Here is a 24121-nt window from a genome sequence, read left to right as displayed (position 1 = left end):
CAAGAAGAAAAAGAGTTATTTTAGGTCCTCCCTCTCTCCTTTCAGTCTGTTAAGAGCAGGGTGAAGTATTTATACAAGGAAACAGATTTTTGTCTTAAAAATCACAAACATTTCAATCGAGCAGAAATTGGAACAACAGTCCGAGACCAGTTCTGTAGGCCAGCGCGAAGGACTGTAAGTTCTGCTCCCCATCCCTGCAGTGTCCACAAGCTGAGAGCTGAGCGTGCATGGAGCAGCATAAGGAATGCCTGGAAGGCAGCCCCCTCCACCTTTCAAGACCAGATCTGTGACTCGCACCCCCTTCCCCGCCCCCTCCTCCTGCCTGTAAATTCTTAACCTAGAAATGCCGGTCAAGCAGTCATCTCCTGTTGGGTGCAAGGCTCTTTGTACTAACGTTCCCAATAACTAAAAACAAGGCGACCATTCATGGCTGAAGGGAGCCTGGCAAGGGCTGTGAGTGGCAAACCTTGGCTTTGGTTGCAGCTGAGGCGAGAGCAGCTGCTGCGGCCGTGGCCACATTTCCTTCGGAAATTTCATGTTCTACTTTCTTCTTCCCGAGATCACTTTCTCTTTCTTTACAAGTATCAGTGAGTTCCTTGTTCTCTTCAGTTTCCTTTTCTTCTGAAAGAAATCAGAAAGCTTTATTACCAGTGTGCCCAGACTCAATAAGCCACCATACTTCTCACCTCTAGCACATGACAAACTAGGACTGAGGTTACAAAGAGAGCTCAGGGTCGCCGCCTTCTTTTTAAGATTTTTGCAGAATCATTCCAAGCATGTAAGTGCGCCTCTATCCGAGACGGATTTTCTAAATAGTACATTTGCCTCCCCTTCATTTCTCTAAGCTCTCTATGTAGTTCCCGGAGATATAAAGGGAACTAAGCCCAAGACCAACAAGATCAGTCACTGCGCTGCTCTGGGAGACCCTGGAGTCTGCAGGAAATCAGAAGTGGAGAACAAAGCACTTCTGCAAGCCTTCTGAGATGGGCACGACGGATCCACCAGCCACTGACTCGGAGACCAAAATGGCAGGTCTGCATGGTGCTTCAGCTACACCGAACAACTTGTCTGTCTACATGCTAGTGACACAAGGCAGTCACTAGCATTAGCACTGGTGCCTTAGGAGCAAAATAAAACTCAAACTCTAATGCATGTTTATTGTTACATTAAGAAACAAACACAAGGGGCGCCTGGGTGGCTCAGTGGGTTAAAGCCTCTGCCTTCAGCTCAGGTTATGATCCCAGGGTTCTGGGATCCAGCCACACATCAGGCTCTCTGCTCGGCAGGGAGCCTGCTTCCTCCACTCTCTCTGCCTGCTTCTCTGCCTACCTGTGATCCTCTGTCAAATAAATAAATAAAATCTTTTAAAAAAAAAAAGAAACAAACACAAAATGAGTAAGGAAATATTACTTTGTAATTAAACTGCCCACACTTCTCCAGTGCTTTTAAATTTCACATAATGAAGATTAAAAAGGGGGTACCTGGGTGGCTCAGTCAGTTAAGCATTCAACTCTTGATTTTGGCTCAGGTCATGATCTTGGGGTCATGAGATCAAGTCCCCCATCAGGCTCCACACACAGTGGGGAGTCTGCTTGAGATTCTCTCCTTCTTCCTCTACCTCTCCTTTAGCTCTCTCTCTCTCTCAAATAAATAAAATCTTTAAAAAAAAAATAAAATAAATTAAATACAGTCTAAAGAGTTTCCTTGAATTACCTGACTTGGTATCCTCACTAACTTCACTGTCCTGCTCCTTCTCACTGTTTTTTTCATTTTCTCCATCTTGTGCTTTGTCACCTTCATCTGTTTCATTTTCTCCTTTGTTTTCTGCCTACAAGGGGTACAAAAGAAGAGGACAGAAGAGTGAGCAAAAACAGTCCTTCTAAAGTGACATTACCTTAGAGTAACAAAAGCCTCTACTATTTTTGGCAGGAAATGAACTAGGTTCAGAAGGGTCTTAGAGAGAAGAGCTGGAAAAGAAATTAATAAATTTGAAGAAATACCTTTCGCTTCCTCAATACCTGAGTGCTCACATGTCAATACAGCTCTAAACCATAGTCCCTGCCCTCTCTGTGCCCTCTGCTATAAAGCCAGGGTCACAATGTCCAAAGGATGTCATGGAAATTCATGTATATTGCTTCCTGGTTAAACAGAGAAAGGCTTCATAAATAAACAAATGAATTATCAAATACCTGTCCAAAAGGACCAAGAGCATTTAAACTGATTAACACAGACGCAAGATGGAATGCTGCCAAAATAAAAAAGCTGACAAAGCCCTTTAATACAGTCGTTTGCTAATGGTTTTTGGGAAGAGCCACAACAGATCATCAGTGACTATACTCTGGGGACTGAAAACTTCAATTCCTCCAGTCAGAATGTGGTTTCGTTTATGGTTTTTGAAATCCCTGTGACCTTGGACAAATCATGTAAACATTGTCTATAAAATGAAGAGATTATCATTGACGTGATGAGACTGTTTAGGAACCAGATGAATTCATAAATGCATTAATGTAACGTACAAAAGCATAATATTTAGAACAGTATAAGAACTATAATTTTACTATTATCCGATCCTTATCTATATACAATTTTAAAACAACACATGCAATCGAGACCTTAAATCCCAGCTTGTATATGTTCCGTCAAATAGTGAATGAATATTCATCGTGTACTCCTAATCTTGTCTTTTTTTCCACTGAAGTATAGTTGGCATACAAGGTTTTATTAGTTTCAGGTGTACAACATTAATAATTTGACAATTCAATATATTACACAATGTTATGATAAATCTAGTTACTGTCACCATACATTAATTCAGTATTGGCCATATTCACTATGCTGTACTTTTCAATCCCTTGACTTATTTTATAACGGGAAATTTGCACCTTAATCCTCCTTCACCTACTTTGCCCATCTTTCTAACGCCCTTCTCCTCTGGCAATCACCAGTTTGTTCTCTGTATTTATGGGGCTGTTTCTGTTTTGTTTTTTAGATTCCACATTAAGTGAAATATTAAAAGGAGCTGTCTTTCTCTGTCTGACTTATTTCACTTAGTATAATACCCTCTAGGTCCATTCATGTTGTTGTGAATGGCAAGATTGGATTCTTTTTTATGACTGAGTAATACTATTCCTGCCATGTGAGAGATACACACCACTTCTCCTTTATCCATTCATTTATCAGTGGACATTCGTGTTGCCCCCATGTCTCGGCTATTATAAATAACACCGCAGTGAACACAGGGGGTGCACCTATCTTTTTGAATTAGTGTTTTCATCTTCTTGGGATAAATACCCAGTAGCGGAATTGCTGGATCATGTGGTAGCTCTACCTTTAACTTTCTGAGGAAGTTCCACAGTTTTCCAGAGTGCCTGAACCAAACTGCATTCCCATCAACAGTGCACGAGGGTTCGTTCTCCCCACACTGTTGCCAACACTTGCTGTCTTTTTGTTATTAGCTTTTCTGATTGGTGTGAGGAGTCTCTTGCTCTAGTTTTGATTTGCATTTCCCTGATGATGAGTGATACCAAGCATCTTTTTATATGTCTGCTGGCCATCTGGATGTCTTCTTTGGAAAAAATGTCTGTTCAGGTTCTTTTGCCCATTTTTAAATCATGTGCCCCTGATCTCGAGGACACTGTGAGGTCCTGTTCTGCCACACTCACCGGGCATTTAGAGCCTCTTTGAGTTGGAGAGCGGGTCACGAACACGGGGCACTCTGCTGACGCCTTCTGCACCCTGGCGTCAGCATCCCTCCCCCACGGCCAGTGGGATCTTTGAGTCCCTCACCTCTACTTCAGTTTCAATCTTTACAGAGCTACCTGCTCTTTAAAATCTACCTCAAATACCACCTTCTCACTAAGACTTTACTAATTATTTTCCTGCTGGCAGTTAAGTCTCCTACAAAAATCCCTTAATATTATATAATTCTCTTCTGGCACAAGTACAGGACCAAACCCTGTAATTCAATATTCATAAAAACCACAATTTTGTATTCATTTTCCCAACTGTGCCTGAAAGGGATATAAAAGGAAAGGTTGGGGAGTGGGTAAGTCTTCCCTGAATGTGTAAGTGAAAAATGTCATCTGCTATGTTTTGTGAGACTTATACCTTAAACCAGCAAAGTCCAATAGCTGATAGAATCATTTGTAGTTCCCTGAAAGGGATCAAAGATCAAAATAAACCCAACCATATGCTATGAAAGGCATGCTCTCTCTGTGTCTTTTCTGTGGTAGGAGAATTCTGTGTAGGAGAATTCAAACGGATAGACTTCACCTTTTCAGGCTGCTGACCATCAGTATCTGTTTCCATTTTTTCCTCTTCAGCCCCTTCTACAAGCAGAAGAATAAGAACAAGTAACACAATATGGCACAAAGGTAAAAGCTATCATACAGCTGTGATGTTTGAAATACGGATATGCACAATAATATGAACAAGTCTCACAACCGTAAGGTTGACATGAGAAGTCTAGCATAAAACACAGACTTTATGACTATATTAATTTCAAAGTTCGAAAACAGATGAAAGTAATCAATGTGTTAGAAATGAGGACAGTGATTAACCAGGGAAGGGGTGGGCAGACAAGCAGTGCGTTTTGGCGGGGGGAAGGGAGAACGGGCTGAGGTGCTGGTAATGATCTGCTTCTTGATCTTGGGGTTGCTTACGTGAATGTGTTTAATTTGTGAAAATGCATGGAGCTGTGTACTGAGGGTTTTTATTGTTCCGCATGCATAAAAATAAGAGCCTCAAAAAAATTTTAAGTACAAAAAAGCAAAAAAGAGCCCCAAATAACTTATTACTATTTAACCAATGCTTAATGAGTATGTATTTTGAGTATTTTAGGTACTGGAGAAATAATGCTGAGCTAGATATTCACTGAACCTCCAGGACCTCACATTCTGGCTGGAGAAGACACAAAGCAAGAAGTCCATCACGGACATGTATGTAGGAGACGCTGTGAGAAGCAGAGAGGGCATGGCTGTTTCAGGTGGGGAAGAATAAACGGTTACAGCCATGCAGACATGGCTGGGGTTGGGGGTGGGTAGTACAAGGTAGAGAAAGACATTTCAAAGGAAGAGACAGAAAGATTCAAGGGCATGGGGAAAATGGGAGTCCTTGGTGATGACTAGGAAGGGGGAGAGGAGAGAGGAGAGATGAGAAGGAGGGACATAATGCTGATAAGGGCCTCAGAAGGAAGACCCCTGAATGTGGTACTAAGGGAGTCTTAACTATATGCTGTAGCTAGGAAGTTAATGAAGATTTTAAAAACAAACAAAATACAATCAGATAAATATTTTTGGTTTTAGAATTTTATACAGAAACAAATATTTCACACATAATGAGGGTTTGCTGTGGTTTTAAATAAAAACATTCAAATATCCTACAGCTTTCATTTGAATATTATCCTCTTGTAAATGACAAGACTAACAGCATTTATCCTCAATGAGAATACTTAAAACATATCTAAACAAACATATTTAAAACTAATCATGTTAAAGTTACTGAATAGGAAAATCCCTCTTGCTCTAATTCTTGCAGATGGAAGAAAACCTTGCTTCCAGAATTCAGGGACATGATAGTCTGGGATATCACAAATCTCGCATAAGGTAGATTACCCCCTTCAAAAAAATGCCAGAAGACTACAGTGCCAGGAGTGGGGCCAGAGAGTGGAAGGAGTGGAGCCAGGGTCACACCCAGACATATTTGCTTAGAGGAGCTCAGCATCAGGAAGCTGATTCCTGGACCACCCAGATCCAGGGCAGGGAGTAGCAGCCCAGGATTCTACATAGCCGGCCAGAGGAGGTGGCCAAATGGGATCTTAAGCCAGGGGCAACCCCCGGCTACTAAGAGAAACATAATCCTCTGCAGTTTTTCCAATCCCAGTTGTAGTCGTCCAAGTAATGAGCTCACAAAGAGAAGAGCAAAACACCAAAATAGGAAGCCATGAACACTGAACAGAAACATTAATTGACAGTTTCAGCACTCAAGGATTACTACCAAGATGAGATCTGCCAGATCCCGAATCTAGCACAGCCGTCAATGCAACAGATCATTAAGAGAGAATAATAAAGATCTCCAACCAACAAGAGGATATTAGAGATGTGCAGAGATTTTTTTAAAAACCCAAAAGATCAAAAAATTTTCTAGAAATAAAGCAAAGGGGAACAGATTAAACCAGGTAAAAAGAAAAGTACAAAGCTATAAAACACCTCTAAAGAAATGATCCATACGGAGACCATGAAAATGGGAAATACAAAAGCCTAAGAAAAGGTAAGCCAGGCAAAAGCCAATCCAAGGAATGGTGCTGTTTTCACAGTACTGTTACTTAATACAGGCATCAAGAATAGAGCACTATTAGAAATGGAGGGTGACAATATGATGAAGAAAAGGCTTAATTCACCAGAAAAAATTTAACTTTTCGTACTTTTAGGAACCTAATAAAAGTGTCAAACTACATAATGCAAAAGCTGACAGAATGGCAGGACAGAAGTGAAAATTTGCCTCACAGTGGGGATTTGAATATACTTTACTCAATTAAGATCAACAGTGGATGTAAATGCAGCAAGCTGGTTCTATGCTCACCAGAGAATACACACATATTTAATTTCAACCTCACATGTTACATTTAAAAATACTGGTCACAAATTAAGTAAAAAGCAAATTTTAACAGATTTCAAAAAGTCAGTGACAGTCCAAGGTTTCCAACCATAATGCAATGAAATTAAGTTTAAAATATACAGATAAATTTCTCTGTGCTTAGAAATGTAATTTTGGGAGTCAGTAAAAATAGCATGAAGAAGGAAATATAAAGGCTTCTTAAACTTGTACCAGAAAAACAAAAAAAGCTTGATGTTTACACGCTCTATATTCTTGAGAAGCAGGAAAAGAACAACAGAATATAGAAGGTACAGAGAAAAACATAACAAGGATCAAAGTCAAAGCAATAAAAAACAAAAATACGATAGAGTTAAAACATAAAACAGAGAGACTCGATATACCCCAAACTTGGTTCTTTGAAATAATAATGTCGATAAATTGATGTGATCCTACTTGTGATCTCTGTCTGTCAAATAAATAAATAAAATCTTAAAAAAAAAACAAAACCAAAAACTTACGCCAAATACAAAAACTAAATGGACAAATTACTAGAAAATGTATTTTACCAAACAGATTCAAGAAGAAAAGAAGTCCTGAGTAGTCCCATAACAACAAAAAATAAAATAAAATAAAAATAAGAATAAATTTTTAAACTTAAACCAAACCACTACAGGTCCAGGTGTTTTTATTGGGGATATTCTACAAAACTTCTAAGGAATAGAGGAACACAATCTTACCTAAACTTTTCTAGAGAAAAGAAAGAGAATACCCCCTAATTCATTCTATGAGGCCAGTATAACTTTGATTTACAAATTAGATACAGACAACAGATAAGGTACAGTAGAGCCACTGGCTAAATCTCACTCATAATCCCAAATGAGAATCTCCTAAGCAAAAAACCTGAAAATAGAACACAGCAGTGTAGAAAAAAGGCACATTATGACAAAACAATATGACAGTATCAGAAAGATAATTTAACATTTATGAGTCTATAAAATTTATAGATTTAATCACACCCATGAAGTATCTGATACTTCATGGGAAGTATCAGAAGGGGAAGGGAAACAACCCACTGAGACACCCAGGCGCACCCTCCATGCTGCCAGATTAGCTGTAGCCCAAAGTAGTCAACTAAGAAAATGAAGCAAGCAGTTTTGATTGTAGAGAACAGAACTGTATACCTGAAAGAATTTGCCAAAAAGTGACTAGAAATCATCTCAGGGCAAGGTGGTTAGCTATAGAATTAACATACAGAAGCAACCACTTTCCACATGTTAAAAACCAATTCTAAAGACACATGAAAACAGCAAAACCTGAATGATATTTTCAACATGACACAAAAAGTGCTAATCATAAAGGACTAATTAACTTCACTCTTTTATTTTTTAAAATAGATTTTGTTTAAGAAAGAGAGAATGTGAGTGGTGGGAGGAGCAGGGAGAGGGAAAGAATTTCAAGCCGACTCCACGCTCAGAACAGAGCCTGATGACAGGGTGCTCCCGATCCCACAACCCTGAGATCATGACCTGAGCCCAAATCAAGAGTTGGTCTCTTAACTGACTGAGCCACCCAGGAGCCCCAACTTCACTCTATTAATAAAATCAAGGAGTTCTTTTCATTAAAAGTTGCCAAAAAGAAAGAACAAATAATCAAACAGGAGAAAACACTGGCAGCACAGCAACTAGAGCAGTGTATCAGATTTACAAAAAGCAAATCATAAAAACTACTAATTAAAAAGTGAGCAAAAGACAAAGTAGTTATGTTATAGAATGATGTGTGTATGACCAGAAAACAGAAGATACTCAAATGAGTTACAGAGGAGTGTAATTTAAAACGACAACGGAAGGAGGCCTGGGGTGGCCCAGTCGATTAAGTATCTATTCTTGGCTCAGGTCATGATCCCAGGAGTCCTGGGATCCAGCCCTATATTGGGCTCCCTGCTCTGTGGAGAGCCTGCTCCTCCTTGCCCTCTACCACTCTCCCTGGTTATGCTCTCTCTCACATAAATAAATAAAATCATTAAAAAATAAAATAAAACTGGGAACCTGGGTGGCTCAGTGGGTTAAAGCCTCTGCTTTCGGCTCAGGTCATGATCCCAGGGTCCTGGGATCGAGTCCCGCATCGGGCTCTCTGCTCAGCGGGGAGCCTGCTTCTCCCTCTCTCTCTGCCTGCCTCTCTGCCTACTTGTGATCTCTGTCTGTCAAATAAATAAATAAATAAATAAATCTTTAAAAAAAAAAAAATAAAATAAAATAAAACTATAATGGTATGTTACTTTACACCCGCTATATCTGGAGAGCCTAACACTAGGAAGTGTATGATTGAGTGTTATGGTCCAAGTGTCAACTGATACATATACTCACTCACTCTGGGGGAAAAAATTAGAATTTCCTAAAACCCTACAACTCACAGGATCAGTCCACAACAAAGTAAGAAGTTACACAAGAATGATCAAGGTTCAACATTCAAAATATTCAATGCTCTAAATTTCCTCCACCAAAAAATTCAGCTTATGAAAAAGTAGCAACCAATTTAAACAGAGGGCCGCTGAATGATGCCAACTCCTTGTCCCAGTGTGACAACCGGTCCACCAAGCACCCTTGGAGAAGCGTTTCGTCTCAGTTAAACCCTGCACAGAGGTGCCCTGTGAGGTATGAACAAGACTGGACATGCACGTTTGAGATGCAACAAACAGGAACAACCCAAAATGCCCATCCAGTAATGGAAGGACAGATGATTAAAGTGGGTTACATCACACCACAGCCTATCTCACAGCAGTGGACATAAATGAACTGTGCCGACCTGTACATTGTAACTACACAGATATGCACCGAAAACCCAAGAGTAAGGAAAACAGTCTCAGAAATACAAATAAACCATGTTTTATAAAGTTTAAAAACAAACAAAATTACATCTAACATATTCAGTACATCTTTCTTTGTGATAAGAGTCACTTAGAAAGCAGTCGAATGGGATTTCAAAATTTAGGATTCTCAAAAAAGGAAAAAGAAGAAAAAAAATTTTTAAAAATCTAGGATTCTCAGTGCTGGCGGTTGGGAAGTGAAAAGACAAGGGAGAGACAAAGATGAACACTCCTGGTAATGCTCTAATACTTTTTTTTTTTTTTTAAAGATTATTTATTTATTTATTTATTTGACAGATAGAGATCACAGGTAGGCAGAGAGGCAGGCAGAGAGAGAGAGGAGGGAAGCAGGCTCCCTGCTGAGCAGAGAGCCCAATGTGGGGCTCGATCCCAGGACCCTGAGATCAGGACCTGAGCCAAAGGCAGAGGCTTTAACCCCCTGAGCCACCCAGGTGCTCCATTAATGCTCTAATTCTTAGTTCAGATGAAATACACAGCATGCATTACGACACATTAAGACATAAAAACGAAATCTGTACAAAAACCAAACACAGATGGAGTTTAAAAAAAAAACAAACAAACCTAACTTCACAAGTTACTGTTAACTGAATGGGCGTTAGGCCACCTTTGCTGAGTCAGCTTAATTACAGAGTGAGTATTATGTGGGAGGAGTGCAGTATTTTTTTTTAAAAGATAATCAGCTTTTAAATGACAACCCGCAACCTATAGTTCCACATTCTAAAGAGATCACACACTCACTCTATTACAAGGCAAATCACATTTGATATTTACTCTTTTTATTAGCTATGAGCCCAAGATGAACAGTCACATAATATTAACACCTATCCACACAATGATGGTACAGTTCAAGGGAAGAAACCTACGGCCAGTGCTCAGACCTTTAATGAGATGTCTATTAAGAGTTAATTAGGAGTTGTGTGTTCCTCAAGATGCCATGTGGAGGAGTATGGAAAGTGGTTTCTATCCTACAAAACATTTTTTCAAGCTGCTTTTAGACATCTTGGAAAAAGGAACACAAAAACAACAGCTTCTCTTTGGTCTGAATTCTGGTTGGAAGTGTAAACGCTTAAGAGGTTGCAGCCCTTCCCATATGCCATGTCGTCTTGTTGACGTCTATAAACTAGACGGCTGAGAATCCTTCCCTACAAATGTGTGGTCTGACCCATGTCTGCAGAGATAAATGAAGATGATACTAGAATGAATTTTTAAAAAGTTCCAAACTTAAGCAAGAAGGCACGTAATATAAACCAGTGGGCCAATGCCAAACACACAAAGGAGGAGAAAGTAACAAAATACTTTGACACGTAACTAACTGAGCTAGAAGAGGACTGCCCGGTCAGCCAGGGGAAAATACCAGCATCACGGTTCACAGTCAGACCTTATGCCAGAGAACAGGGCTCTGCGAAGGGCAGAGAATAGCTCTCCCCTCCTCATCTCTGCAGGGCGCATGAGGCTTAGCTGCTGCCAGCTCTCCCCAGCAGCACACCACCGGCCGTGAGAGCAGCCTGGGACTGAAAGAGTGTGGCTGTGTTTCAATATAACTTTACAGACACTGAGACGTCAACATCCTATAATTCGTATGTCACAAAAGAGTACTCTTCTCTTATTTTTTACAACCATTTAAAAATGTAAAAACGACTCTCAGATATTACGGACTAACTAAACGTAGGTGACAATCCGAATGTGGTCTAAGAACCAAAATTTCCTCACCCCTACTCTAGAAGAAGTGGGTGAGTTCTGGATCCAGACTGTCTAGGTTCAAATTCTGCCCCTGAAGTGACTGGCCGAAGTGATCGTGGGCAAGCTACTTAGCTGACAGACGCTTGGGTCTGCTTATCTTCAAGAGGAGAACAATGATAGCACCTCCTTCCTAAGAGCAGTGCTAATGATTAAACAAATTATTTCATGCAAACTGGCTCATAGTAAGTGTTCAACGATATTAATGTTATTAGCATTAACTATGTTATTAGTTATTAGGACTGCACCCTAGTCCTACCTCTCTACTAACATGAGCTCTTGCCGTGGCCCGTGGCACTGCCTCAGTGACACCAACAGAGGGCTCTCATTCTGCCCTAACTTCCAAAGGTCCTTCCCAATCTAACAGGCCCTCTGTGACCTTCCCTCCCCATGTGACTTTTGATTTTCCTTTAAACGGTCAGTCATGAATCACTGACCCTTGTCCCATTCTCTTAAAATGTTACTAATGGGTTAGAGATAGCGGACCGATCTGATTGACTGGGGGTCAGCAAGCTACAGCCCCGCTGCCCATTTCTGTAAATAGTTTCATTAGAATTCAGCCACACTTGTTTGGTTAAATATGGTCTACAGCTGCTTTTGCACTACAAAGGCAGGTCTGAGTAATTATGACACAGACTGTCTGGTTTGCAGAAGCCTGAAATATTTATCATGGCTCTTTACAGAAAATGTTTGCTGAACCTTCTGATAGTAAAGTTCATACTGTGACAATCCTGCTTATGAATACAGATACTGTGGAGGTCTTTAACTCTTAAGGTCTTAACATTAATGCTGGGAATTGAGGGACACTGGCAAACAGGGGGTGTGACCAGAACCCAGGAGAATGGCTACCAAGGTGGTGAGATTCTAGAGTGGTCCCACAGATCCCTAACTCATGGTTTTCACGTCCTTGTACAGTCCCCGTCCCCTGAGTGTTAGCAGCACCTGTGACGTGTTTCTTTCTTTCTTTTTAAATTAATTAATTTATTTGACAGACAGAGATCACAAGCAGGCAGAGAGAGAGGGGGGAGGCAGGCTCCCCGCCGCGCAGAGAGCCCCGATGTGGGGCCCGATCCCAGGACTGAGATCACGACCCAAGCCAAAGGCAGAGGCCTTAACCCACTGAGCCACCCATGCACCCCTGTAACGTGTATCTAACCGACAGAGTAAGGGGAAGGCGATGGAATGTTCAGTTATATGAGGCCCCGTCTTTACTACACTCACTCTAGAAACTCTCCTTGCGGGCCTGATGCAGCAAGCTGCCATGGTGGGGAAGCATGGTTGGTGAGGAACAGTGGGTGGTGGCCTCTGGTAGTTGAGGGTAGCTTCCAGCTAACAGCCAGCAAGGAGCTGGAGCCTTCAGTTCTACAACTAGAAATAAATAAATTCTGACAACAGGAATGAACACGGAAGTGGATTCTTCAGTAGCTGCGAACACAACCCAGCCACCACCTTGAGTGCAGCCCCACAATATCCCCATCAGAGGGTCCGGGTCCTGTTAGGCCACGCACAAACTTCTGAATCATAGGAGCAATGAGACAATAAATATATCTGTTTTCAAGCCACCATCTTTGTGATAACGGACTATGCGGCAATAGGAGACTATCTATACACCTCCTGGACGTTTGAACAAAACTCAACCAAGGCTGAGAGGCCAATTAGCTGGCAGCCACAAGATAACAGTATCTTCAGAGACCAGATTCAGGAAATGGCAATGCCAGTCTGATTCCACTCTATTTCTTGCTCTGTCTCCCACCACAGTTGCAACACTGATCCCCCAACTGACTCCAGGCCTCCGCCTCCACGTTTGCCCGGTGCCCCCAAACCTACTTTAGCGGCATGTCTCTTTCACGCTTGGAGCGCTGAGCTTCTATCTCCTCCCACCCATCAGGCCAGAACACTGTCCTCCATGGGCACCACACCTTTCTCCTAGCTTTGGCAACCAAGTGCTTTTTTTTTTAGTCCAGTGATAATACTGCCAGCAAAAGGAGAATGAGGAGATCTAGGAACCATCCCCTAAGAGCTGAAAGAACCAGGAAAGGCAACTTGGAGGAGAGAATGAAATGCTTGCAAAAATTAAAAAATGGAGTTACAAATAAGGAATGATGCTTCCAGAAAAGGACTATGATTACTTGGTGGGAACTCTTCCATTTCCTGCCCGTCATCTGTAAACTGTCTGCAGGTACTTCCTAAAACTGACTGAATCCTGTTATTTCTTTTTCCTGGCGACTTCTTTATTTCCACAAAGTAAAAGCCCTTCAAAATCACCCCCTCCACACACGTCTGTTCGGCTGCACTTGGTCATAGTACTTCTTGGTATTATTTCCAGAATATGCCACACATGCTCATCCTTTTTTCCTCTTTCCCTATTGTTTAAAAGTTACTGCCTCTGTGAAGTCTTCCCTAAATGACCCAAGCATAACTGTTTCCTTCACTTGGGCCTCTACCTATACCTGTCTTTTGTCTTTCACTTCCCTCCCTCCCTTCCTTCTTTTCTGCCTCCCTTTCCTACCTACCTACTTATAATGTCTCCCCACCCTAACTGAATATTCTTCAAGGACAAATGATAAAATCAGCAATTCACAGAGTGTGGTCCAGGTACCACCCCCCTAACCCCCAACAAACCATGGCAGAAAGGTCCCCAAGGTCAAAACTATTTTTATAACAACACAAAGACGTTATTTACCTTTCCACTCTCCTCTACTAAGAGTGGAGCATGGCTTTCCAGAAGCTGTATGACGCACGATGAAGTCAGCTACAGGAATGTGCACCTGTGTATTGTTTTGGTTTCAAAGTTTCTATTTTAATTTCAGATACAGTTAATATCAATGGATATAGTTCAAATAAATTAAAGCATTTTGGGTTCCTCATTATTTTTAAAGGGCATAAAGAAGGCTTGAGACCAAAAAAGTTTGAGAACTGCTAGTCCAATAATTTGTGTCTTCTCAGGGAACAGAGTAAGGCCGATGGTAGGAACTCACTCAACACTTCCGGGAAACAGACCATGTCATGTAGTAGATGAGTGCTCCGTAGAGCTACCTGTATACAGTTCCAGCCTGCACCATCCGCTGTGACTCTGCTCCCATCTAGCTGTGCATCTGATCTCTCCCTATCCTTATCTGAACTCTGGGTTGCAGCTAAGTCAGTTTATGTCCCACCCTCTGTTACCATTTCTGTGCCTTTATTCACATTGTTCTGCAGAACCGAATCCTTCCTCCAGCCTGGCTCACTGACATCCTAAACCTCCTTCCCATTGTTCAGCTCAAATCCTTTCTTTGTGAAGTCTTCCTCAGTCTAAACTTACATGTCCCTTTGTGCTAACTCTTACAGTCCTCCTTGAACAATTAATACTATGTATATCTATGCTTTACTATTCCCTAATCCTTGAACACTGAATTATTTTTCTACACACGCGCAGCCCATCACAAAAAATAGTCCCAATTAATAGAGAGTATTGCTTTTTTTTTTTTTTTTTTAAATATTTGTTTGTTTGAGAGAGTGTGTGTAGTGAGGTGTGGAGCAAGGAGTGAGGAGTGGGAAAGGGAGAAGGAAAAAAGCAGACTCCCTGCTGACCACGGGGCTCCATCTCAGACCCTGGGATTATGACCTGAGCTGAAATCAAGAGTTGGATGCTTTACCAGGACTGAGCCACCCAGATGCCCCGAAGAGAGGGTATTACTTTTGTCCTACATAGTAGCCTATAGCAAGAGATCTCCATCAAGTAAACAAAAGGCCTAATTTGATAAAAGTTCCCAAAGGCATTATATAATTACATTATATAATGGAAGCCAATTTCTTCCTAAAAATACATATCCTACCATTTAATAAATATGGGTCTTTAGGCAAGTCACTTAAATCCCAGCCAGCATTAGCTAGTCCTTAGAGGTTAAACGTCCAATTGTAAGCTGCTAGGAAAAGTGACTCTATCCTTCTCTGCCTCTTGATATCTAGAAGAGCCCTTCAAACAGAATATTGACAAAGAGGATAGAGAAGCCACTCTACATGATGGAAGTCCCATAATCAAATACTGTTCCACTGTTTGCTTAGCTTCACCAGCCTAGCATATTTTCACACATGGTGTTCTAAAAGTGCCTGATTTTTAAAATGTTATGGAAATCCTCGTGATGAGAAGAATGAGGCTATTTATAAGCGATGACTAGTATCCTGAGGCAAGAACTAGAACAGTCACTTCTGGGTTTTCTGTTCCTAGAAAGTGACCCTTTCGACATTATTGTCAGGATGCTCTCGATCTTCTGATGGACTAGAGACTAGTTTTTAACTTTCCTAAAAACTAGAAGTGATTAATTGGGCTCTTCTACACAGAGGGGGGCCAATGGCTCAAGATACACTCTTTGCAGCCCCATATTCCACAGGGTGTTATGGAGCTCAGTGGACAATCCACTCACTGACATAAAAGAATCTTCTCTGAACGTTCTACTTGTGATTCAATAGCCCTAGAGCATACATAGTCAACTGTAAGCAATAAGCATTGGTTAACTCAATCTTTCAAATTTCTCTAAACCAAAATTAAGATACAGACAGTAAATCTACTCAGAGGCCAAAAATTAAATAAATAAAACCAATACTTGACATCAGGAAATACAAACGGGGGTTAAAATAAATAAGTCTTCGACAGACCCTTGAATATGCACATACATTCCAATTCCCTGGGGGAGGAAGGGCTGCGAGCCTCAAAAGGGACTAAGATGCATTATATTGTGATAATCATATAGGAGAACGTCCTTATTCCTATAAGATGACGCATGCTGAATTATCTAGGGTGCAGACTTATGCTGTCTACAACTTTGAAATAGTTCACCAAAAACAAAATAAAAATCATTTAGACTGCTAGATAGATACAGCAAAGTTGAACCTAACTGGTAGGCCCATGAAATCTCACTGTGCTATCCTTTCAGTATTTTCAGTATGTTTGACTACAAGTAAACAGGTTATCAGAGGGCTATTTTGTCAAGTCTCCAGGTCAGGTAAAGAGAAATTTACTAAAGTATTTAATAGGGCCGCCTGGGTGGTTAAGCATCTGCCTTTGGCTCAGGTTCTGGGATTGAGCCCCGCATCCGGCTGCCTGCTTCTCCCTCTCCCACTCCCCCTCCTTATGTTCCCTCTCTGGCTGTCTCACTCTCCGTCAAATAAATAAATAAGTCTTTTAAAAAAAAGTATTTATGTGATATGGTAAAAAAATTATATTTGATATTCAAATGTATTACATAAGTTCTTTGAGAAATAAATCAATTTAACAACTCCTAGACGGGTGATGTTCTCATCCTAGTAGAATGAGTTTTAAAAATATAGGCACTCCTGACACTCTTCTGGTCGAAGCCCCCCATTGGCTCCATCTCACCTAGAGTAAAAATTAAAACCTTACAACAGCCCATAAGCCCCTCATCACCTCCCATAACCGCCCCTACTGTGCGGTCCAGCTACTTGTCCATGATCTCCCCTTGCTACTCCTCAACTATGCCAGGCAGCTCCTGTCTAGGGACCTGTACAGTGGTTGCTCCCAGTGCCCACAGCACTCTGACCTTAGATGTCTGATGACTCCTTCACACTTTTGTGCAAATGTCACTTTCTTGGTAACATATTCCCTGACCTTCGAAAATTGCAATTCCATACACTCACACTTATCTTCCTAATCCTACTTAAATTTTCACCATACCACTTACCAGCCAACATACTCTTTCTACATATTTATATTTAATTTACACAATTGAAGTTTTACGTATCACGTATTTCATCTTCTACCTTGAAAATATACAATCCTTGCAGGCAGGGATTTTGATGTTTTGGTCACCAGTACCCTAGCACCTAAAACACAATGAAATTACATGATAACAACACATTTACAGTCTTATTTATCCCTAGGAGTTAAAAGGGGAAAAAAAAGTCCAGGATTGACCTCCCATTCAAGAATGCTTATGCAATGCAGTGCAGGCTTGTACACTGACTCACTCTGACTAAATTCTGGCGTGGGTTTCTAAGCACTTGATCTCGTAGAGATGAATCAACCAGCTGCTCTTCCTGGTACATTTGCCTCTCCTTATGTAGCTCCTATAGATTTTCAAGAGGACCTGGGTCTCCTCCTACTATATTTCCCATAGGATATAAGGCAGGACAGTACAATGGAGCTAAGGTCTTAAATGATCCTTGTTCAGTGAATGAAACATACCAACATGTTGGTATTAGACATACCAACACATGTTACTTCCGGCAGCAGGCCACAATAAAAAGAGGCTGAGCTTTAGGACTGGATATTTAGGTTCAAAATTTAAACCAGATTCTCACAAGCCTACGTCATCTGATGAAACTTAGTTTCCTTGGTTTTATAATAAAAATGCCACTTCCTCCAAAGGATTATAAAAAAAAAAACAACAACCTCAAAGCACCAGTCAGAAAATCCCTATATAACGTGTCACAAAGAAACGCTGATTTCCAACAACTTCTGAAAAATGTTTAAAAATTCTTTTCATTTCATTTCTTAACTTCCCTCACCTTCCCCTATAACTGGGCAAATAAAATCTGATAATATTTTTAGTTAAATGCAAAAGGTCTCAAATATCAGTATTTTTTCTATTCCCAGAATGGTCTCTGGCCAAACAGAAACAAAAAACCACGTAGATTTAGAGAAGTCAGTAGATACTGGTGAATGAGTAGAGTTAAAGAGGATGAAATGACAAGCCCCTTCTTAGAAGTGAGCACTCATTTCCTCAAGAATGCCTAGAAGTCACCTAAAATGAAAATAAGAGGTGTTCCAGATTTTACCAAACACTCCCCACATTCCAAACCCACAATGAAAAGTTAGAAAGGTCAATGTGAGAAATCCAAGAGGAGTCCTGTATTTCACAAGGAAACTTACTTATTTTTTCCTGTATTGTCATTTTACCACTGTTAATAAATATAAGTTAATATGGACAGCATAGTAAATTAAGTATAATAATAGAAAGTATGTGAACTCCCCATTCAAGTACAGTATCTTGATAAGGAAAATCCTGCATCATTCTATTTCAAATCAGTGGCACTGTGTTGTTATATCAAGTGTCAGTTTAAATGTAAAATCAATACCTCCTTTCTGTGAACTCCCTATTTGGAATGTGGCTCAGAAGCAAAGGAGGTACACTGTTGCCTTCACAACACAATTTTGCTGAGCCAATTCCACCCCAAGAACCATTTGCTGTCTCCTAATTTATTCTGTCAGTCACAGCCCAATATAAATCCATTAACTATCATAGGCCAGCATTAAGTTACAATTCTATCTACAACTCATTCCCAAATATTCATATTATACTGGTATTTTCCTTTGCACTTATTAAATGGTAAAAGGGCCCAAATTCTGTTGTTGCAACTAGTGAGTTGCACTGTACTTCAGAGAGGTTTTCTGATAGGCTATTTCCAGCTACTATGAATGAAGTTTACTTTCCGTGCCATTCAAAGAATCATCCCCTGCCGCCTCCAGTGCTTCCTGCAGCAGTCGGATCCAAGCTTTGCACCCTGCGGACACCATACATTCACTACTCAGTCAGAAAAAGGACCCCAGAAAGACTGCGGTCGCTAGATTTTGGGTTTGTTAAATTAGAAATGGCTACGTTTGCAACCTGTTTCTTAACCCCTAATGCTCTATAGGATCACCTACCAAAATTTTAAAAACAGATTCACATATAGAAACTTGTCCCTGATTTTGCAAAATACAGAAACTTCTTTGAATCACACTAAGAAGGTGGTGCCAACCCTTTTCAATTCCATGACCACAGGGAACCAAAAGATGCTGCAAATGAACCAAAACCACAAAGAGTCAAGGAAAGTAAGACATTTCCCAGGCATTCAATAGGCCCAAGCTTCCCCTAACTGAGCTGGGCACTGCCTGGTGGTGCAGAATCAGTAAAAAGCAAGAGGGATGTGGCTCGGCTTGCTAATTTGGGTATCTATCGAAGACAGAAAAATAAGTGAGTTTTCAAACTAAGAAATGCTATGGATACTCTGTTAAGAACAAGTAAAAAAAAAAAAGTCAATAATTTGCTCTGAGGGCTAAGAGTGAGAGGTTTGATTAATCCGAAAATCTGTTTCCAGATATCTGCAAAATGAGACTTCTAGATTGACACTTTTACAAAGGCAGAAGGAACAACAGGGATAGGACCTATGCAACCTCACGGAGATTTTACGCTTGAAGAGACCTCAGTGCTACCTACTCAGACCACTCCGAACAGAGCCCGAGGAGGTCAGATGGGGTCATCTGTGGAGTCCTGCCTGGCAGTTTCACTTTCTATTTCACATACCCTTTATTCTGTAAGAACATATCAAAGAGAAATAAAAAATGACTGCAGTTGAAGCATAATTAATAAACTGTACACAACTGAGACAGAGACGGAATGAGGCGAGGTGACAGCAAGAAGCATCTAGCTTGAGTTACTCATCAGAAACTGTTTCATAATGAAGAGAAAAAAATTAATGAACAATGTAAGAAATGTTGGGAATACACTACTAGTATCGTGTATGAAATAGTTTCCCGTGGTGTGAAAATTAGCCTCTTTTAGCATATAGGAACACTTGCCATTTGAGAAGCCAGGTATTGCTTATGAAGCTACTTTCCTAAAATTTTACTCCTCTTTGTAATAAATTAAATAAAAGTAATCAGAATTCCTTAGCAGCAAAATGTCATCTGTCCAATATCACAAACTAGCATAACTATGAAATACACTGGAGAGAGTATCTAACCATCACTTTCATGTCACACCTGAGAGAACTCAGAGCTAATGAAGGTTAAACAGCATTTGAAAGTGCTAGAGCTGTACAGGGCAGAACCAAAGGTACAACCCAATTCTGCAAAATCCTAAAATCCAACAAACAATATGTTGTCTGTAAGACACCTATCTGAGATCCAAAGACACAAAGAGATTGAAGAGTAAATTAAGAGAAAGAAGATATTCCATGCAAACACAGTAACAAAAAGAGAGCTGGAGTGGTATGTTAATATCAAATAGAATAGGCTTACAGGCAAAAAAAAAGATAAAAGAGAAAAAGGAAAGATGTTATATAATGATAAAAGGGCCAATTCATGAGCAAGATCAACAATTATAAATACGTATGCAACTAACAAAATATATGAAGCAAAACCAGACAGAACTGAAGGAAGAAATATAGATAGTTCAATAACAAAGTTGGAAATTTCAAGACATCACTTTCAATGAAGGAAAGACAACTAGAAAAATGATAAAACAGACACCTTGAACAACACTATAAACCAGCCAGACCAAACATACACAGAAGATGCCATTCAACAACAGTAGAATGCAAAAGGAATACTCACTAGGTCAATACATTATGCAACAAAAAAAGTCTCGATAAATTTTAAAAGATTGAAACCACACAAATTGTCTTTTCTGAATACAATGGAATGAAATTAGAAATTGGTAATGGAAGAAAATCTAAAAAAATTCACTAATTGGTGTATAAACAACACACTCTTAAAACAACCCCTGGGTTAAAGAAGAAACCAAGAGGGAAATTACAAAATACTTTGAGAAGAATGAAAACAAAAATATGTCTAAACTTACAGAATGCAGTAAAAGGAGCATTGAGAGGGAAATTTATACAGCTATAGAAGTCAATATTAATCCCATCAATATCCCATCCTCCAAAGCAAGGAAATATTAAAAAGTGGAGCAAACTTAGGGGCACTTGGGTGGCTCAACTGGTTGAGCATCTAACTCTTGATTTCAGATCAGGTCATGATCTCAGGGTCATGAAATCACGCCCCATGGTGGGCTCCACGCTCAGCATGGAGTCTGCCTGAGATTCTTTCCTTCTCCTTGCCCTACCCCCGGCCCCTCCCTCCCTCCCTCCCTCTCTCAAATAAATAAATCTTTAAAAAAAAAAAAAAAAGCAGATTTAACCAACAAGTAGAATGAAAGAATAAAGATTAATTACAGTGGCGATAATGTAGAGAACAGAAAAACAACAGAAAGAATCACTGAAATCAAAAGCTGGTAAAATTGATGTCTTTAAGACTGCTGAAGGGGGAAAAAAAGGACCAAATTACTAAAATCAGGAATGAAAATGGGGACATTACTACCAACCTAATAGAAATAAAAAGGAATATAAAAAGACATTATAAACTTTTTAAAAATTATTTATTTATTTATTTATTTGACAGAGAGATAGAGGGCACAAGTAGGCAGAAGAGCAGGCACAGGGAGACAGAGAAGCAGGCTCTCCACTGAGCAGGGAGCACAATGCGGGTTGGATCCATGACCTGAGCCAAGGCAGACGCTTAACCAACCGAGGCACCAGGCAACCCCCATTATAAACTTTTTTAAAAAAATAGCTTTACTCAGATATAATTCACATACCACACAATCAACTCATTAAAAGAGTACAACTGAATGAGTTTTAGTATATTCCAAGATATGTGCAATCATTACCACAGTAAATTTTAAAACCTTTCTATTACCTCAAATAGAAACCCCATACCGGTTAGCTATCATCCCCCTTTGCCTATTCTCCTAGCCCTAAGCAAACATTAATCTACTTTCTGTACCTATAAATCTGCCTATTCATGAGATTCCATATAGTTGGAATTAAATAATGTATTGCTTCTTCTCACCTTTTTTTCCCCCACCTACCATGTTTTCAACGATGATCCATGAGGTCACATATGTCAGTACTTCATTCCATTTTATGGTTGAATAATACTCCATTGCAAAACCACATCCTGTTTATCCATTCATCAGCTGGTAGACATTTGAGTTGTTTCCACTTTTGGTTGTTATGATTTTGGTGTGTGTATGTGTGTGTGTGGGGGGCGGGCAACAAATAAGACAATGTATATGAAATAGACAAATTTCTACAAAGAGGCACACTACCAAAATAGAAAACCTAAATAGACTAAATAGAAAACCTAAAAACCTAAATAGAAAACCAAAATAGACTAAATAAACCTAAATAGAAAACAAGTAAACAGAAAACATTAAAGAAAAAAAATCAGGACTTAATAGCTTCCTACATGAATTCTAGCAAACATTTAAAGAAGAATGAGCATCAATAATTCTCAAAACTCTTCAAAAAAATGAAGAACAATTCTTAACTCATTCTTAGAGGTAAGTACTACCCTGATATCAAACCAGATAGAGTTACCACAAAAAATGAAAAATACTAAACAAATGTCCCTTACGAATACAGATGCAAAAATCCTCAACAAAATACTAGAAGCGAACTAAATCCGCTAAGAGTATTACGTGGAACATTCCCATGATCAATCAAGTGGGATTTATCCCAGACCTGCAAAAGTGGTTCAACAGGCAAGAATCAATTAATACAACATATTTAAAGAAAAAAGTAAAAACAACACATGGTCATCTTAATTGATACAGAAAAAGCAGCTGGTGAACTCCAACATGTTTTCCGGATAAAAATATTCAACAAATTGCGCATAGAGGGTATTTCCCTAAATTCGATAAAAGGAATCTAGGAAAATCCAACAGCTAACATCATACTTAATAATGAAATGCTTTCCCCTTAAGATTAGGAAAATAATTTCATTTACAAAAGCATTCAGAAGAATAAAATACAAAGGAATAAATTTAATTAAAGGAACTGTAAAACAGGTGCCAAGAGCACAACAGGCAAGACTAAAAACTTCCAAACAGCGGTTAAATTAAAGAAGATCTAAGTAAATAGAAAACATCCTATGTTCAAGGAATGGAAGACTTTGTATTGCTAAGATGGCAATACTCCCCAAATTGAATGCAAATGAAAACCACTTCACAAACATTCCAGTTGTGTATCCTTTAAAAGTGGGGGTAGGGGGGACAAGTGTTGGTGAGGACGTGGAGAAGTCAGAACATTCATATGTAGCTGGTGAAAACATAAAATGGTACAACCACTACAGAAAACAGCTGGCTAGTTTCTCGAAAAGCTAAACATAAAATTACCATTTGATCCAGTAATCCCACTCCTAGGTACTGAGAATTAAAAAAAAAACCTATATTCACAAAACATCCTGTACCTCAATGTTCATAGCAGCATTATCCAAATAGTGAAAAAATGGAAACAATACAAATATATGTGAACTGATGAATGGATAAGTAAAATGTGGTGTATCCACTGAAAGAATATTACTCAGCACAGAAAGGAATGAAGTAGTAATCTTATATTACAAATGGATGAACTTTGAAAACCTTATGCTAAGTGAAAGAAGTCAACACAAAAGCCCGCATACTGTATGATCCTATTTATAGGAAATGTATATAATAGGCAAACCCATAGAGACAGAAAGCAGATTAGTGGTTACCAGGGCCAAGGAGAGAAGAAATGGGAAACACCTGCTTAACTGGTATGGAATTATCTTTTGGGGTGACCAAAGTGTTCTGGAGTTAGATACTGGTGATGGATGCACAACACTGTGAATGTACTAGAAGCTACTAGACTGTACACCTGTAAGTGATTACCTCAACTGAAAACAAAAAACCAACAAATTTAAACCTAGACAGCAACATAAAAATTAAAATAATCACAAAGTCCTTTCAGAATTCTTATGTTCACATGCTCAAAACCTAGATCTAAAAACAGGCATCACAGGGCACCTGGCTGGCTCAGTTGGTGGAACGTGTGACTCTTGATCTCAGGGTCTTGATTTTGAGCCCCAGTTGGGTGTAGAGATTACTTAAATAAAAAAATAAATCTTAAAACCAGGCATCACTGGGGCACCTGGGTGGCTCAGTGGGTTAGGCCTCTGCCTTTAGCTCAGGTCATGATCTCAAGGTCCTGGGATCGAGCCCCACATAAGGCTCTCTGCTCAGCGGGGAGCCTGCTTCCCCTTCTCTCTCTGCCTGCCTCTTTGCCTACTTGTGATCTCCGTCTGTCAAATAAATAAATAAAACCTTAAAAAAAAAAAAAAAACCA

General features: G+C 39.8%; 1 protein-coding gene across 4 annotated transcripts in view; it reads right to left on the bottom strand.

Annotated features, from left to right (window-relative positions):
- SMARCC1 (SWI/SNF related BAF chromatin remodeling complex subunit C1) overlaps nucleotides 1-24121 on the bottom strand; it is a gene marked incomplete at its 5' end in the record, with an annotated part of 173183 nt that overhangs the window by 45950 nt on the left and 103112 nt on the right. For 2 of the 4 annotated variants that reach the window (XM_080801830.1, XM_080801832.1), the window contains 3 exons: nucleotides 467-621; nucleotides 1714-1828; nucleotides 4273-4328. In XM_080801830.1, coding sequence (XP_080657956.1) covers nucleotides 467-621; nucleotides 1714-1828; nucleotides 4273-4328 — 326 coding nt within the window. The remainder of the gene's footprint in view (nucleotides 1-466; nucleotides 622-1713; nucleotides 1829-4272; nucleotides 4329-24121) is intronic. The other 2 variants (XM_080801831.1, XM_080801833.1) reach the window with 1 other exon arrangement.

This window comes from Martes martes, assembly GCF_963455335.1.
Source record: "Martes martes genome assembly, chromosome: 1".
NCBI classification, from domain to species: domain Eukaryota; kingdom Metazoa; phylum Chordata; class Mammalia; order Carnivora; family Mustelidae; genus Martes; species Martes martes.
The sequence above is the reverse complement of the archived record's forward strand: the minus strand, read 5'-3'. Positions and strand labels throughout refer to the sequence as shown.